The 17,181-nt window shown below is 48.4% G+C and overlaps 1 protein-coding gene and 1 long non-coding RNA gene across 2 annotated transcripts in view; one reads left to right on the top strand and one right to left on the bottom strand.

The window, feature by feature from the left end:
- The window catches only part of FECH (ferrochelatase), an 11,833-nt gene extending 6,687 nt beyond the window's left edge, over positions 1 to 5,146 (top strand). The window contains exons 6-10 of the mRNA XM_017739886.1: positions 33 to 131; positions 243 to 350; positions 688 to 852; positions 1,258 to 1,317; positions 1,589 to 5,146. Of these exons, the coding sequence (XP_017595375.1) occupies positions 33 to 131; positions 243 to 350; positions 688 to 852; positions 1,258 to 1,317; positions 1,589 to 1,723 (567 nt within the window). The 3' untranslated portion in view covers positions 1,724 to 5,146. The remainder of the gene's footprint in view (positions 1 to 32; positions 132 to 242; positions 351 to 687; positions 853 to 1,257; positions 1,318 to 1,588) is intronic.
- Positions 5,147 to 9,028: 3,882 nt separating this feature from the next.
- On the bottom strand, positions 9,029 to 17,175 carry LOC108448075. Its single transcript, XR_001863858.1, has 2 exons — positions 15,815 to 17,175; positions 9,029 to 13,845 (listed from the first exon to the last, which is right to left on the bottom strand). It is a non-coding gene; the product is annotated as an uncharacterized LOC108448075 (long non-coding RNA).
- Between the last annotated feature and the right edge of the window lie 6 nt (positions 17,176 to 17,181).

The following is a 17,181-nucleotide window of genomic DNA, read 5'->3' as shown; positions in this document are numbered from 1 at the left end:
GTTCAGGTTTTTGTTTCTGTTTCTCTGAGCAGTGCTTTGCTGATCACATCCAGAAGGAACTGAACCTGTTCCCACCAGACAAAAGGAAAGATGTGGTCATCCTCTTCTCGGCCCACTCGCTGCCCATGTCTGTGAGTTACCTCAGGGAAGGGTGTGGGGACAGCTGTGGAAGTGCCAGGCAAATCTGGTCCTTCCCCAGAGTGTTCACTGGATGACAGAGGTGCGGTGTGTTCGTGGTGCAGGTGGTGAATCGCGGCGATCCGTATCCTCAAGAAGTGGGAGCTACTGTCCAGAGAGTCATGGAGAAGCTCAACTACTCCAACCCTTACAGGCTTGTGTGGCAGTCCAAGGTACGTGCTCAGGGAAGCTGAGCAGGTAAACCCTGTGCAGGGTTTTACTGAACTGAAAAAAATACTCCTTTATTTGCATTTTCAGTTATTTTAATCAGTCTTGTTCAGGCCGGCCCAGGTTCTGTTCCTTTGAGGTGTAATGGTGGGAAGTGTGTCTCCATTCATTAAACAATTAATGGAGAAAGTGAGAAGTACAACCAAAAGCAGGGAAATACAAATAGCTGTTTCCATCCCATCCATAATCTGGTCTCTGTCATCCTGCCTAAGGAAATGTGGGTGTTCTTTGTAAGAATGATTTAATGAGTGTTTTTCCTTTATTTCCCCTTTTTTCTTCCAGGTTGGACCAATGCCTTGGCTTGGTCCCCAGACAGATGAGACCATTAAAGGACTGTGCCAGCGAGGAAAGAAGAACATGTTGTTGGTCCCAATAGCATTTACGAGTGACCACATTGAAACACTGTATGAGCTGGATATCGAGTATGCCCAGGTTTTAGCCAACGAGGTGAATGCTCTGTGGGTTTGGTCTTGTTTGGGTAGTGCTGCTCTGAAATTATTTCTCCTGGGGTGCAATTTGGTTTGTAGTTGCTTCTTGCAATATGATTTGGGATGAGCTTTATTTTCCTGTAAATCAAAAATTAATCTGAACTGGCTTAACCACAACACAGGTGCAAGTTTGTCTTTCTGGTATAAAGACCATTACAATTATTGCTGAAAAAGAATGATTTTTGGCAGCAAACCAAAATGTTGCCCCATTGTAATTTTTGCTATACTAAAAACCATGATACTGCATTTAATCCTGTCATTTTGGGGCAACTTCTGAATGAAGTAGGAAGATTTTGAAGGCTACCCAGTGAAGGATCTAGCAGATTTAACAGATCTAACTTTTTCCTCCTTACTTTTGATTCAGTGTGGAGTAGAAAACATCAGAAGAGCAGAGTCTCTCAATGGAAATCCACTCTTCTCCAAGGTATCTGCTATGTTGCAGTGGCTGTAAAGGTTTGCAGTTGTGTTTCCTGCTGAGCATGGCTGCTTTCAGGTAGTTTTAACGTATTTTGAGTTTAAGAGCAGAAATGGAGCCCCGCGTACCTCATCTGTCTAGCGCAGAGAGGTTTCCTGTACCGCAGTTGGTGTGTTTTTGTCAGAAGGGGGCACAGGCTCAGCAGCCCCGTGCCGGGGCTAGGGCGGGGGGTTTGCACAGCTGGATTTGCTCCCTCTGACCATTGCCACCCGCCCTGCAGGCCCTGGCAGACCTGGTGTGCTCCCACCTGCAGTCCAACGAGGTGTGCTCCCGCCAGCTGACCCTGTGCTGCCCGCTCTGCGTCAACCCCGTGTGCAGGGAGACCAAGGCGTTCTTCACCAGCCAGCCCCTGTGAGCCCGGGAGCCGCCTGCATCCCACGGAGCCGCCTGCGGAGGGACACTGCCCCGGACCAGCCCTCCCGGCACACACCCACAGGCTCGTGCTCTCAGTGCTGTTATCGCCCACAACAGCACAGAGAACTTGACTTTGGTTTAATTTTTCTTATGTTTTCTTTGTTTGAGAAGAGTTGTAGGAAGTAGGGCAATGAGGGCGTTTACGCTGTCAGGCGTGAGGAGATCTCGTGTCATCCGACCCCGATCGGACTTGGCGTGAGCCTGGCAGTGCGCACTGAAAAACGTACACAGCTTTTTTACAATTAGCTTCTATTTCTATGCAGGGATTTATTTGTATGCAGGGTGGTCATGAGTGCATTAACTTGCTAAGTCAAAGGTACAATTATTTTGGTTTTGCTTAAGGTGCAGTCTGACCAGCACAGTCTGTTGTCTGTTCTGAGAGGGACTTTGCAGCTGGCTTTGGAGACTTTGGAGATCAAGTGGCTTCTAATGCTTTTTAAAAATGTGTGTATACCTGGGATAGTAGAACGCACAAAACTTGTTTACATTTTTTAGAACATAAAGATAAGGCTTTGTTTTGTTTTGGTTTTCTCCTGCCAGAAACTTCCAGTGAAAGCTTAGCTGGGATAGTAGAACGCACAAAACTTGTTTACATTTTTTAGAAAAAACATTTTCATTATCTGCAGGAAAGCATTTGAAGAGCATAAATTGAAAGGAATTAGCCTGCTTAGGTGATACTGGAGAATTTGATCCTTTGAAACTGTGTGTTTCAAGCCTAGCAGGAGCATGTGTGGAAACATGTTGGCTTATCTTAAGCAGAATGGCTTTTTAAATTATTATTATTAAAAAGGGCTTTCTCTGTTTGGTGAAGTAAATTTAGGAAGTCAGGCTTGTTCTCCAGGAGGTTTATAGATCCACTCTGTGCTTTCTACTGTGCCACAGTACTGTGTTTTTGTGGGATACCTCTGGAGTGCCATAGTTAGGATTGATATGGCTTAATTGCTGTTATTTAAATGGAGATGATCAGCCAGGAGTAATTTACAGTTTTACATTGCAGATGCCTGATAACAGGCCGCCCCGTGCTGGGGCTCTCCTGAAAGGCTGCCAGCCCACAGCAGAGCTGAGCTGGGCAGGGCCCTGGCACTGAGTGTCCCCCCGGGAGGCACAGGGGCCCCTCCTGCCACCGGGGCGGGAGCAGAGCTGTGACCGTGTCCCATGGCACTGAGCCGTCCGTGTGGTGGCCCAGCTGGCACCTCCTCGGGGGCACACGTTTACTTGATGTCTTTAGCACTGAAACGCCAGGACCTGGGCACTGCAGGCTGGTTCTTGGGAATTGCTGCTGTCTGGGAAGCAGATGCCACGCTTCTCAGCCAGGTTGATCTGCTCAGGTAACCATGAGGCATGAGTAGTTTGGACCTCTGATCTTTTGAAAGCAGGGTGTTTAAAGAGAGAAAAGGCCTCTTGTGGTATATCAGGGGTTTGTCTTGTTCTGTTTTGTTGGAAGAAGTAAAGGTGGGGTACCAAAGGAATGGATGGATGCTGTGTTGAGCACCTGTGGAGTGGTGTAAATCCCTAATACCTCTGGAGAGTTGCTTGCTCCACTGCCATACCTGCTTCCCAGGGTGAGACAGACTGAGATTCCTTCAGTGCAGCACCCTGTTCCTCGCAGAAAGAAGTCTTCCTTGACCCTTCATGCCTGTGCCTGTTTCAGTGGCAGGGAGCCAGAAGCTTCTCTTCTCCCTCTTCTCCCTCCCCTTGGTCTCTGCTCGCTGCCTTGGCAGCAGAAAGGAGCACAGTATGTCTGGGAACACTGGCCTTACGTCTCTTGTTGGACAAAGAACTTTCTCTGTTCCACTTCTCTGCGTGACACTTCAGGGTCAGTGGAAAACAATCTGGTCTGTCAAATCTTCCAACTCACTCCTGTATCCTCACAGCTGACCTTCAGGTGGTCCAGGCTGTGACCACCACATTGACAAAGTGTGGAAAGCAGAGGTTAATTTCCTATGAACTTTGTGGTATTATAAATACAGATGGCTTTTCATTTTCGTACTGGAGAGAGTCCTAAAAATCCTAGCTGGCACTGATTCTAAGGCATTACATTTGTCCCCAGTAATAAAAGGTACTTAAAATTCACTTTTGAGTGTTCTAACCACAAGTGGGATAATTACTCTGTTGCTGCTATTAGACCATAATGTAGAAATCACTTAATTTTCCAGCTTTTAGCAGATGGGGCCTGTCTCACGGAGCTGGTGGTACTGGTTGCTGTCAAAGGGTATTTTCATAGAGGTTTCTGAGGAGTTCCTCATCTCTCAAGCCAATGCCCAGCGGGTTGGGTGAGTGTCTGCCCCAAGGAGAGATGAATCCCATGGTGCATGTGCCTTCCTGAGCCCTCCTCAGTGCCATGTCCTGCTGAGTTTGCAGCTCCTCTGCCCTGTAGCTGTTCCCAGTGCCCCTCTGGTGGGCTGGAAACCTCTGGTGCTACTGGCTCTGGGCCTGGTGTGCCCGGATCTGGGAGGCTCTGGTCCCTGGACAGCAATCCAGCTGGGTTGTTCTTACCAGTGACACTCCTCTTGCAGCACTTCAGTCGCAAGTGTTGCTCATGCACATATCCCTGACAAGAACAGGCAGTGGGAAGCCAGCCTGTGGGATGTGAGGCAGCGTTGCATCCCAAGGTTTCCTTGGTGAGAGCCGAGTCCTCAGGCTGGGCTGGAGCTGTGGGGGGCTTTGGGGATGGCAGGGAGTCACTGTCCTCCTGCCCCAGCTGGGGTGGCACCTAAGTGCAGGAGTGAGCTGGGCAGGGGATCTGCCCACCAGAGCTGCCAGCACTGTGGAGCTCTGGCCTCAGGATATCGACTGGAAATTGAGGAGTTAGGAACAGCCTGTGGTGTCCTGAGGGAAGAAATGGGAAGTAGTGGGGTGAGGTTGTTTTCCTGCTTTTACACTCTGCAGTTTGGCTTATTTTTTCATTATTGAGTGAATTTTTCTCTTTTGAATTTCTTTCTAACCTGTCCCTTGGTCCTAGGTGCATTTCAGAGAAGGTGGAAGCTTCCAAAAGGTGCTGACACCAAAAGGTGTATGGATGGTGTCAGAGCTGGCCTTCTGCCATCCCCTGGAGAGGAGGATGGCATAGCTGAGTTCAGTGGGGCTAGGGTTTCCCTAGGAATACCTAAAAGTTCAGTGAATTCTCCCTTTCCACCATGCACAGAGAGCTGGGGATCACCATGAAGTGTAAGCTGCAAGAGAGAGCAGCTCCTTTGATTTTGTTAATGCCAGATGTGTACAGATCCTTGCTTTTAGCCCAATGTATGCATTTCAGATTGACCAAGGACTTCCATTTGATGTAACACAGCGAATTTGGATAATCCTACTGTGTGTCATTTGCCATAAGGATGGAATTCCAATTAAAGGTTTTTTTAAGAAATAATGGAGCTGTGTGTCTTTGTAAGAGCCCTTTATGCTGGTATTTGGGGTTCTCTGCACCTCTGGTGTCAGGCTGAGGTGAGTTACACCCCCTAAAAAGGCTGGAGAAGATGGTGAATCAGGTATTTGCCCTGGTTTGGGATCCCACCTGTGATGGATATTTTATTCTGTTCCCTGTTAGCAGTCTCTGGGCAGCTCCTTCCTGATCTTACTAATTAAGTGCTTGATTGATTATTTTCTAGAGCAGGGATTGGAGCTGTTGGATACTTAAGCTGATCCACTAGTGAGCTCTTGTGAGCTGGGTTGTGACAGGGGAGAGAGCAAGATGCAAAACCAACACAATGGAAGGTGGGAAAAATGGAGGAGAGCAGTGATAGTTCTTTTCCTGTGGAATCTCCGGCCAAGCTCTGCTGGTTTACTGTCGAGTGGGGATTTGGCTGTGTGAGTGTGGCAGAACTTCAGCAATGTCATATTTGAATCCAAAACCGTGTCTAACATTGTGGAAGCACTTTTCCTTCCTCCTTCTTTCCAAAGGGCTCACTCTCTACCTGCTTTCCTGCTTAGCCGTGTTTCTCTCATCCCATCTAGAAGTACTTGTCTCCAGCAGCACAGCCTGGGCAAGCGCAAGGGATTTATTTGTAAATCAGCAATTTCGAGCCCTCAGGAGCAGGTTCTGCTCCTGCCTGTAGAGTATGGGGATTTGCAAATTTGGACCAGGTCTAAAACCTGCCTTCTATTTTCCTTCTCAGCAGTAAGTGCTGGGAAAAGGTTATTTAATTTGAGTCCATTGGCCTGGCTGATGGGCATCCTTCCCATGACTGCACAGAGATGGATTGTCTGTCCAGAGAGGGATCAGCTCCGAGACGTGCGGCCTTTGATCCTCTGGGCTCAGAGGTTGCTCCAGGAGCGGCTGCCCGGTGACATCTGAGCCCCAAAGGCCAACAGAGCACAAGGCCACAAAGTGGGGAGGAAGTGCTCCTTCCCATCACTGGAGCTGTTCAGGACTAGGCTTGGAGCACTGGTCTAGTGGAAGGTGTCCCTGCCTTCCAACCCAAAGCAGTCTGGGATCCTGTGAGTCACTAGAGGTGTTGCCTCTGATCCCATTGCTCACGGGGCAAGGAAGGGGACTGTGGAACTGAAGCCTGGCAGTTCCCAGAATGATGGAGAGGGAGCTGTCACGGGGAATCCAGAGCACTCCATTCTTCTCCTGTCATTTTTAAGGATGATCCATAACGTGTGAACATCACCCGCAATCGAGGCCTAATTGTGTTTCTCCAGCGAGCAGGCAGCACTTCCAAGGAAGCTTAAACGAGCACTTAAGGGATAATGCTCGGAGCGGGTCAGGGGAGGCTCCGTGCCCTGGCCCGGCTCCTCACAGCCAAATCCCCCAGCGCTTTTATCCTGGAGTTATTGGGCCATTATGGGCTATGGTTGTCTTTTACAGCCTTGGATTTCTTGTGCTGTTAGGCGGGAGGGGAGGGATGTGTAACATGACCCAAAGTGGTCTTGTTTGTTTTAATCTGCTGGTTTAATATCTTATGGCTTCCTGCCATTATCCCTTTCGGAGCCGGACCCTGGAGTCACGCCTGGAGGTTTGCTGTGTGCAGAGACTGAAGGCAGCTTCCAGTGGGTGCAGCTTGTGGCTGGCAGAGCTGGCCTTGGCTTGTTCTCTGTGTGTGGGGGCATTGGTGACAGCTGTTCCCACCTGATGATCCCACTGTGGTGTCCTGCCACACTGCCTATCCCAAGGCTCTTTCCTCCTGGTTGTTCTCCTTCAGCACCTCCATCCCACATGTGCTGAAAATCAGTGGCATTGCAAAAGCTCCTGCTGTTTTCCTCCAAAAGAAACCCACCTCCCTCACCCTGACTTGCTGTTGGTGTGCAGCTTTCCCTGCAGGCTGCATCCCAGGCTGTTTCCTGAGGGAGTTCCTGCAGGGTTTCAAGTGGTGCGGAGTGTCTGGATCAGAAGAGCTGCCAGCACTTCATCTGCAGTCAGGAGGGACCCGCGCCGTGATCGCTGCGGGTCCCACACGGCACATCATTACTGTCAAGTTCATCCTGACGGATGCACTGCCGTTCCCAGCACTGCCCGAGGAGCAGGAGGAGGAGGAGGATGGGAGTGTGGTGTCTGCTCCTTGGGGCTGGGCTGCTCTGAGGGTGAGTGCTCCCTCCGGGGAGCAGGGACACCATCCAGCCTGGCTGCCACGGGCTGTCCCTGCATCCCTGGGATGGAAGGGCTGTTTTGTTGCTTTGTTTTTTATCATTGCTGACAAAACTGAGGGGGTTTTATAGCATTTTAACCTGGAATAATTGTGATTCTTGGCAGGGTTGGGAAACAGTGAGCTGAGTGGAATTCACAGGAGTGAGCTCCATGGGTATAGAGTTGGCCCTGGACCTGAGTGCAGGGGGCATGGCCTAGCATTGGGAAAAGCTGATGTTGATACAGCATCCCAGTCCAGCTGCAATCCTGCCACACACCCAGCTCATCCTTCAGCTTTTTCGGCAGCTTAATGAAATGGTCCCATTTCCTTCTTCCAGCTGTGCCCACTGCTAAGTGCCTGGAAAATGCATTCCCGGGGGAACAATCCTGCAAGTGAGATGGAAATGACCTGCCGCGGCTGCATTAGTCTCGGTGTCATCGCTTTTGCCTCTTTGCTGTTTGAGTGTTTTTTCCCTTTCCATGCTCAGCAGCCATCCTGGTGGCACTGGCTCCTGTGGTCCTCACCACCTCCCTGCATGGGAAGGGGGCTTAGGAAAACACCCCTCCACCCAGCCTGTTCGCTCTGGCTCAGCCCCGCGCCCAGGGGCTCCTCGGGGGGCAGGGAGGGCTCAGGGCCCCCCTCCTGTTCCCCGGGAGCTCCCTGCGCACTCCAGCCAGGGGAGAAGGAGGCTGGAAGAGCCACGTTCTGGGCTCTGTGATACACAGTGCTGAGGAGGCAGCTCTGCCTTTATCTGCACCCGTGGCCACTCAGCAAAGTGAAATGAAGCAGCGTAAATTTAATTAATGGCAGAATCTGGCCCAGTGTCGAGAGAGGGACACGAAGAGAATGAGCATGAAAACAAATTTTTCAGTGAGCTTATTAACCCCAAGGTTAGGCACTGGTGCCAAGGTTAGATCCCAGACAATAAACCCCACAGTGCCTTGTTACTGTTCTGGGGCTGGGACGGTGCTGCTTGGGGCTCTGAGGTCCTCCCGTGCCCTCCCCAAGCTGACCCTGCTCCAGCTGGGCAGAGAGGGGTGGCAGTTGGAGAGAGGGCAGGAAAGGGCTGGTTTTGTTTGGTTTTTTAAGAGAGAAACACAGGAAAGTGCTTTTCTTGTGCACTTTGTTTTGTTTTTTTCACAGAGACAAAACAAACAAGACTTGCCCACAGCTAGGGTAACTGACTAAATGAATGAATGAATGAAGGCAAACCTGCTACATCCTCCTTGCCATCGAATTTCAGCTCCAGGAACCTCCTGCCTCCTCCCGTAGAGCTGCTTCAGGGAATGAAAGTGCAATTAATTACAAAATTTTATAATTTTATGGTAATTACATTGCATCATGTAATTCTATAACTTACATAAATACAAAGTGATTTATCCTTTAATATCACAGCTACACGAGCTGTGCTCATGGGAGAAGGTGCCAGATCTTTTTCCAAGTACTTTTTGCTCACACTTGGCCAGGCCCTCAGTCCCAGGTAGCACTTTCGGGACGTGGTCCTACACTGGGTCCTGCATTAGTCTGGCTGTGCTCAGCTCTCCTCACCCCTACCTATCTCTGAGAGAGCTGTAGCAGCCCGAGCCCCTGTTTGGCTCCACTCCCCCCCTTGGTGTGGGATTGGGCCGTGGTGGAAAAAACCCTGGGAAAAAACAGGAACTTTTGATTGCACAAGGAAGCAAAAGCATTGTTTTCCTCCTTTATTGAACTTTGGCAAATAATATGTGTGTGTGGGTTTTACATCAATAGCTATAAATAAAATTTTGAAAGCAACGGAATACTTGTCATTGAGATAAAGGACATCTATTGGCACAAATCAGTGAGTAAAAACCCTTTAATGATAAAATAACATTCACTCTTTAGCTACTTTATTTGTCTGAAAAACTCAGCTTACACTCAGTTCAACATATCACCTTCCACAAAGTTAAAAAATGACATAAAATGACATAATAAAATAGACCTTAAATTTCATAATACAAGTACCTTGGCAAATTCCAGCCAGCTGGAGCAGCTCGTGCCGGCCCCGCTGTGCCCTTGCCATGGCCTCACATACCCCTTGTTGCCTCTGGACTGAGGAATGCAGGTGTACTCAGCGCCTGGTTTTACAACAACTGCGTCGGTGAGGAGTGGTGGCATCTGCCAGCAGGGCTCTGCCGAAACATCCCGGCTCTGCTTATTGCGGAAGAACGTGGAAAGCTTTCTGGAAGATTAACCACTGTTACAATCATCAACTGTCTTACAAAAACCCCTATTTAAAGTTCTTGTATCTGTTACTGTCTTTGGCAGAGAAATCAGGAAAAAAACCCCCCGACTATATTACACAGCTTTCATTATTATCACAACCTACCGAGTAAGGCCAAATAAAAACGTCTCCTTGCACTAATGAAAGCACATCTCTAATATACCCTTAATGACAGACGATATCAACACTCTACCGACGGGACTCAGAGGCCTCCTCAGAAGACTGCGACTCACCCCTCCCCAAGCCACCTCTTCCACGCAGAGTAAAGGGTACAGAGCAGTTGGTTTGGCTTTATGTCCAGTACGGCCCAGGATCTGGGGGACATCGGGGCTCCAAAGCTGGACCCGGAGAGAAAACACAACCCATTCTTAACTGGGGGAGCTGGGGCTCGAGCGTGAATCCGGCTTGTGACACGAGGGAGAAATCAAAGGGGGGATAAAGCACCTTAACAAACCTGGCGCCGGGACAGGGGGTGGGCAAGGGGCTGCCGGAGCCGGGGCTGCCCAACAGGCAGGAGCAGCACGGGACACAGCTGGACTGCTCAGATGGACACCCAGGCCAGCCACGGGACAGGTGACACGGCTGGGAGAGCGCTGCTGACCCCAGCTCGTGTGTCCTGCCCGTGCTGGCACAACAGCTGGGACGGCTGGGCCGGGCAGGAGCGCAGGTGAGGTGAGGGGTGGTCCCTGAGCACCCACCCCGGCCGGTCCCCTGCTGTGCCCAGGGCCTGCCATAAAGCCAAAGGAACTCCTGATCCTGGGAAAAAATGCACAGTTGGCTCCGTAGCGAGCAGGATGTGTATTGCCATGTGACTGAATGAATCAAATCGCTGGCAAGAAGCTGCCAGTTGGACAAACTTCTCCTCAAATGGCAATTTCATTGGAACTGAATTTGGGTCTGTTTAACACAGGGACAGACCAGAGCTGACCTGGACACCTGCCCTGAGCAGTGCTGAGCTGCACGGGGCGAAACTGGGCGTGATTTCCCAGCATAAATGCAAACACAACTGCGCCACAACTGCGAACAGCTAACAGGCTCCATGCATAAATAAATACCATCAACCCAAAGACCTCGTCCCAAACCCAAAGGAAGAAGTTGCCATTAAGAACCACGATGCATCACACTGCTAAGGGTTTGCCTCATGCATAAACATGGGAGCGCTGATTGGCAGTTGCTAATCATAATACTACACCGTCACACAGGACAATCAGCTCTTCAGACCAAGTAGCACAAATGTAGAAAATAATCTTTTTTTTTCTCTTTTTTTTTCTTTCTTTTTTTTTTTTTTTTCCCAACAGAGCAAATGAACACAGATTGTTTCTTCAGCAAAATATGAAACTGTAAACTTTGGGCTCATTCTGCAACTTCTCCCCGATCCATAATGACAAAAAAAACCCAACGGGAAGAAATACTGACATACATTTTTAAGCGCACCTTCTCCGTCTAGTACAAAAGCACAACCTAAAACGTATAAAGCTTCTTTTTTTTTTCTCTTAAATCACAGTTACCAAAAAGAAACAGTGAATAATTTATTACATACGCTATAATAACATTACGCTAAACAGCTATTCTCTATGAGGTATATCTGAGAAAATTCTGTAAGGGATTGCACGGTCTGCGTTGCCAACATGCCCAGTTCGTAATAAAGCTTTGGAACCATGGAGAAAAGAGAGATCGGGGAGAGGGGGGAGGAGGAGGAGGAGGAGAAAGAGAAGGAGAGCCTTTGGTATTATCAGGAGTCTGTTCTTTGCAGGGCTGCATTGCAAAGCACCACAGTACAAAAGCCCACCAGGTACAATTCGGCGGCCCAGTTGAAGCTGAGGTATTCACAGGAAGAATAAAAAAAAGCACAGAGAGGTCTAGACTGGCAAAATCGTTGCTTTGGTTCAAGCAAGGCACTCGTCCCGTGGTAACGTCACTCTTTGCAAGTGAAGCAGGAGTCGGGGGGGCCACGGGGACCCTGCCAGCTCTGGGGACTGTCTGTGTCCGAGGGCACAGGGACAATCGGCTCCCCCCGCCCAGAAGGCATCCTGAGAATTATTATAGCTTTGTATTGAAGGAACACAGAGAGAGAGAGAAAAGCACACTTGTCAAGTCCTACCGTTTCCAACGCAGACTTAAACCCCCAAAGAAATACAAAATAAAAGGCAACACTTAATTAAAGCGGAGCGTTTGTGTTGAGCTGTTGGTAACCTCTGTGAATCCAAGGGCATGGCTCAGGCAGATTCCTTAGGGAAAGGCCCGGGCCCTGCAGCAGCTGTCCCAGCCTGTGCTGGGGCTCAGGGGAGCTTGGGGGAGTGAGCAGTGCCCAGGGGTGGGTTCGGCTCCTCAGAGTGTTGCTTCAGTCCTATAAACAGCATAAAACAGGCTCAAAACCCAAGTGCCAGAGGGCACCACTAATTCCCCAACCAAACAACCAAACAACTTGGAAGTAATCACTCAGGAACGTGATGCTAATGGAGCTTAATGTAGCCTCGCTTCATTGCTAACTCGAGAAAAGTAATTAATTGATTTTTATCTGAAAACTGTAATTGTAAACAACAAGAAAAGGTGAGGAGGAGGGAGCAGCTCCTGGATCTGTGCAAGGACGCCTGCGCGGGGGGCACGAGCAGGAGAACCCCACACCAGCCCCTGGGCTCTGCTCAAGCACGAGAATAATAATAATTAGCAATGCTAATTGCTGCTGCAAACACACCCGACACAGGCCCAGGCAGCACCTGCAGAGCCTTTCCCCAGGGAATGTGCGGATGGACAAACCCCAGAGTCACCTCCAGGTCCACACGACCGCTCCATCAGCGGGACCTGGAGTGGGAATGGGCTCCACATCTCCAGACGGTTTTGGCTGGGAGGAAGGAGTAAGGAACACAGAAAAGGGCGTCACCAGAACTGGCAGCTTCCAGGGAAGTGTTTCTTTGGGAATCTGGGCTCTGCTGGACATTTCTGGGTGTAGGAGAGAACGGTGGGAGTTATCAGAGAGCACAAGCAGAATGCAGACCGCACAGAGAAAGAAATCTTTGGTATCTTTGGTATCATCAACACGATTAAAATTACAAATGGAAAAGTCAGTGAGGTAGCCTCTTTGGTTCTCACTAGAAATAGAAAGGTTTTTTCTGGTTTTTTTTTTTTTCCTGTTTTTTTTTCCTTTTTCTTTTTTTTCCACACACAGAAGTTCATTCTTGGAAGCAGCTAGTTTAAGGGTTTCTCTCTTTTTCTTGGCATGGATTAATTTCCCTCCAGCTTAAGTTTTAAGAAGCCACAAAGTTCAGGCAAAGTATCCCAGTATCTTTTTTCCCCCCCTATTTTTCTGAACGCACAGTTTTAGGTTGAATATTCATTGCTTGTCCTCAAAGGTCGCTCTGCTGTTCTTAGAGGAAATCAGCTGTAGTGCTTTATAGATAATTCTAAATAAAAAATAAAAACTCTACAAGGGCATCCCTGGGTGATGATGAATAAGTTAAATAAATAAGTTATATTACGAAGGCTTAGTGTGCCATAATAAAGGTATGTTGCGCTTTCTAATCAGGAGGGAAGAAATTAACTTAAATAATTTAAACTTTGATATTTAAACAATCAAAATTAATTTAAAGAAGGAATTAAAACTAGACCTCTGTTATATGGAATGAGTTGTTCATCCCCTGTCTGACAGAACCTGGCTGCTCTACAAAGCAATACCAACTCTGAAGTGTATTTACTAACAGGCTTCGCATCCCTGATGCGCTACAAGAGTCCTATGGATAAATAAGCAAAATTACTCCCAAATGAATTCATAAAAGGCTGAATTAAATAGATACAAATAAGTACCATCAGAGCCTGACCCTGCTGCCTGCATTCAGGCAAAACTCCCACTAAATTCAAAAGCTAAACTGAAACATAATGGGATTCAGACTGAACAGAGATCTCAGGACCTGCCCTAAGACTAAATCAAATAAATTACATTATCAATAGATAATATATTGGGTTAAAACCCACAAGTGTCTGGAAAAAAATAAAACTATTTTAAGCTTTTCCTTCTTAAAAAATTTAAACAATAAAAATTTCCCATAATAAATAGGAAGGAGGCCAAGTAGAAAGTTTCCCCATATCTTAAAAATACTTAGGAATTGTGACAAGCAAGGGAAGCATTGGCCGTGTCCGAAGCCAGCACACTCTTTGCAATACCGTGTCGTTCCCGTGCCTTCCTTCAGGAGAGGAGATCCCCTTCCCTCCCGCGGGGCTGAGTGAGGTTTGCTGGTTGAGTCCTTCGCAGGTCTTTGGATTCAGCTGTAGGTAAGAGAAATCCACAATAAAGCTTTGCAACCGAAGTCAGTGAGCACATTTTCTTTGTTCCTGCATGGGAGATCCAGCAATATCCAAGGTTTCTTGAAAGTTGAATTCATCTTGGCTGTGCCCAAGGTTGTGACTCCAAGTTCCTGGTCGGGAAGATGCTGGGATACTCTCTGTACACACGAGTCTTTCGCAGCGCAATAAATAAAGCAACAAGTTACATTACACAGCTCTATAGATTCATCGATACACGGTATAGAGACGGAACACAGCTGCTTGGGTTTGGTGTGGTGTGGGCAGAGCACAGCACAGACTCTGCCACATGGACAAATATCTCCACCACAGTCTCTGGCTCCGACGCTCCTCGTCTGAGGGAGCTGCTACATAAAAGCCGACGAGAGTGGACAGTGAAATGGAAGACGTCACACAGGGCCATGAGAGATGCAGGGATAAAAATTGCAGCAGGATTTTTGGGTGAAAATGGCTTGTGACTGTTGATAGATTTGAGGCCCCAGCCCAGAGAAGCCTCATGTGTGTTGCTACTCGGCTGTAATGTTGCATAACAAACACTTCCACAATTTGGAGAGAACTTCGCTGAGGAGAAATCTGTAAGTAATTCAGTACCTGATCTAAACTCCCTTTGTTGGGGCTATTGGATGAGCGCTGAGCAGGAGCAAAAAGCCCAGGTCTTTGCTCCCAGGCTTCACCAGAAGCTGTGGGCAGCTCCCCTCTGCCTCTGGGGAAGGTGGCTATCTGGATGTCCCTCAGGTGAGTGCCCCTCAGGTGAGATGAGCTTCAGTGAGGTGTCCCACAGCCAAGCACATGCTCAGAGATGCCTGGGGCTCATTCCCTGTGGGATACAATGCAGTTCCTTGCCCCATCACTGCAGGAAGGGGAGGTGAGGAATGAGCACTGGGGTTTTCACTGGTCCTGTGTCATCCCCTGCCACTGCAGATTGCAGGGGGACACTTCCAGCACAAGACACCTCCCCTGAGGGCAATGCCAAGTTCAAAATGCACCAGGGGCTGATTTGATGGACACTTGGGTGGGAATGAAGGTGAAACTTCAATATGACCACACCACCTCAGCTGGGCCCTGCTCCACAGCCTGCTGGCTCCAAACTCCCCACTCAGATATCTGGTATTTGGGTGAGGAGCCCTCAGAACACATCAGTCCAGATCAGGACCATTTTTGGCAGCTTTATTCCATGTCTGACTACAAGGATTCTCCAAATCTCTTTGGGATCTGCCTGGAAATCTCTGCCGAAGGATGCTTTGATTCCCAGAGCTGGCACATGCTGTCAGTTCAGCTGTGAGGATCCTGAATTTGCTTTCCAGAAACTTTTCCTGTCCTGAGCAGACGAGGCTTCTTGGATTTTTTCCTATTTTAAGTGCAGTCATTGGAAAATGACTGCAGTGGTTCTGTGAAGCAGTTAAAATGAAGCCCTTGTTTAAAGGCAGAGAGGAGCAAGATGCGCTCTGGCTCTGAGGATAAATTTGGACATGTCATGATTTGGATCATCATGACCTGGATCAAAGAACATTACAAAGCTAATATGTCAGAAGCAACTCCTGAACTGCCCCACGGACTCCTGAATACTTGGGTTTGGTTCAGGTGGAGGTTTGGAGCCGGGCTGTGGTGCTGCTCAGCACTCACAGTGACAGGGATGGGAACACACATATTGCAAGTTTTATCCCTGGGGAAGAGAAAGAAGGGTGGAGGTCACTCGACCGATGTCACGCACAGGAGGGTGGCTGTTCACAGCTCCAGACACACAGGAGACCAACACACAAGTCACACCCAACCCACAAGTGTTTCCTGGAGGGAGGAGACGTACCAGCGTAGTATCCCAACATCTTGCACTTGGAGCCCATGCAGCTCTTGGAGAGATGCCGTGTGGGGCGGAAACAGGGAAAACATAAACTAACACACCCTTTTGGTTGCGCAAAGACTCACGAGTGGTTACCTGTCCAGAGACCAGTGGGGCTATGTGCATTAGTCGTGCAAGAGGAGAAACGAACTGAAACACAAGTAATGAGAATCCTCATCTTTGGTATTGTAGCTGTTGAGGTTTTGGTTGCTCTGTTCCTTGTTCTTTTGAAAAAACTGCATAGGCACAAATTAAAGACAATCTTCAACTTTAAGATGACTTGAGTTGTCAAATGAAGCAGCAATCATACTGGCTTTGCTTTGTTCTCATTCTCATCAACCCTTTCTTTGAGATCTGCTTCCGAAAATGTCCAAGATGTCTGTAGAACACAGTGTGGTACTCGTTTGCTTCCTGACATGCTTCCTTGGTTTTTTTAAATTTTTATTTTATCTTTCAATGGAACAGTTTGTTGCAGAAGTAGGTGCAGAAAATGTTTCTTTGGTTTCGATTAAGTAGTACATAAAAAAAGTCTCAAGTGTCTCTAGCAGAGCACAGCCGCACCGGGCCGGTCACCAGCCAGCGGCCGTTCCGCCACCGCCGGGGAGGCTCCGCTGCACGGAGCTGGAGAGAGGGCTCGGAGCTTGCCAGGCTTCCCCAGCGCCAGCCAACCACCCGCACCAGCGATGACAAAGAGAAATGACAAGTTATAAACATCTTTGGCTTGCAGAAATCCTGTCTCTTTGGTGTGCTGTGTTCCTGCCAGCTCGGGGAGCTGGCAGGGAAAAGGAACTTAGGGATGCAATAGAGCTAAATGCGGCACATCTGAAACGGTCCATGGTATCTGAAGGGCTTGTTTCTGTTTCTTTTCCTGCTTGAAAGTACCATAAAATATTGAAAAAATGAACAAAAATACATTGAACACTAAAAAGGTTTCGGTAACACAGCTGTTGCCGAGGAGAAACCAGATTCCTGGAAACTAAAAAGGATGTAATAATGTAAATAAATCTGGATCTTCCAAAACATTGTGTTGCTCCATGAACTGTAGCAGTTCCATCGACCTCCTGAGTGTGCATTAAGTACAAACACAGAGCTTGTGAGGAACTGCCAGCTGTGCTTGAGGCTCGTGCCATCTCCGTGGTGTTCCCGGGATGTCAGGCTGCAGCTGGCACAGCTGCCCTGGGCAGCCCAGGGCCGGACCATGGCTGTAGCTACCGGCTTTGTGCTTGATACTTTGAGCTCAAGAAAACTGAATTTTTCTGATCCAAGAACAAGCTGATTCAATCAAACTAAAAAGCAACCAAAAAAACCCTAAATCTGATTTTTTTCCCCTAAAACACTTAACAAAACCATGCCTGAGTTTAAAAACAGGGTCTTGGGTTTTTAGTATCTGACTTTGTGCTCCGTTGTCATGTGGCCGCAGGGTGGTGTGGCCAGCACACGGCAGGCGCTGGGCACGGGAGGCT

The sequence above is a fragment of the Corvus brachyrhynchos genome, unplaced genomic scaffold (genome assembly GCF_000691975.1).
Source record: "Corvus brachyrhynchos isolate BGI_N302 unplaced genomic scaffold, ASM69197v1 scaffold297, whole genome shotgun sequence".
NCBI classification, from domain to species: Eukaryota; Metazoa; Chordata; class Aves; order Passeriformes; family Corvidae; genus Corvus; species Corvus brachyrhynchos.
Note: the sequence above shows the minus strand (reverse complement) of the source record. Positions and strands in the feature narration are given on the sequence as shown.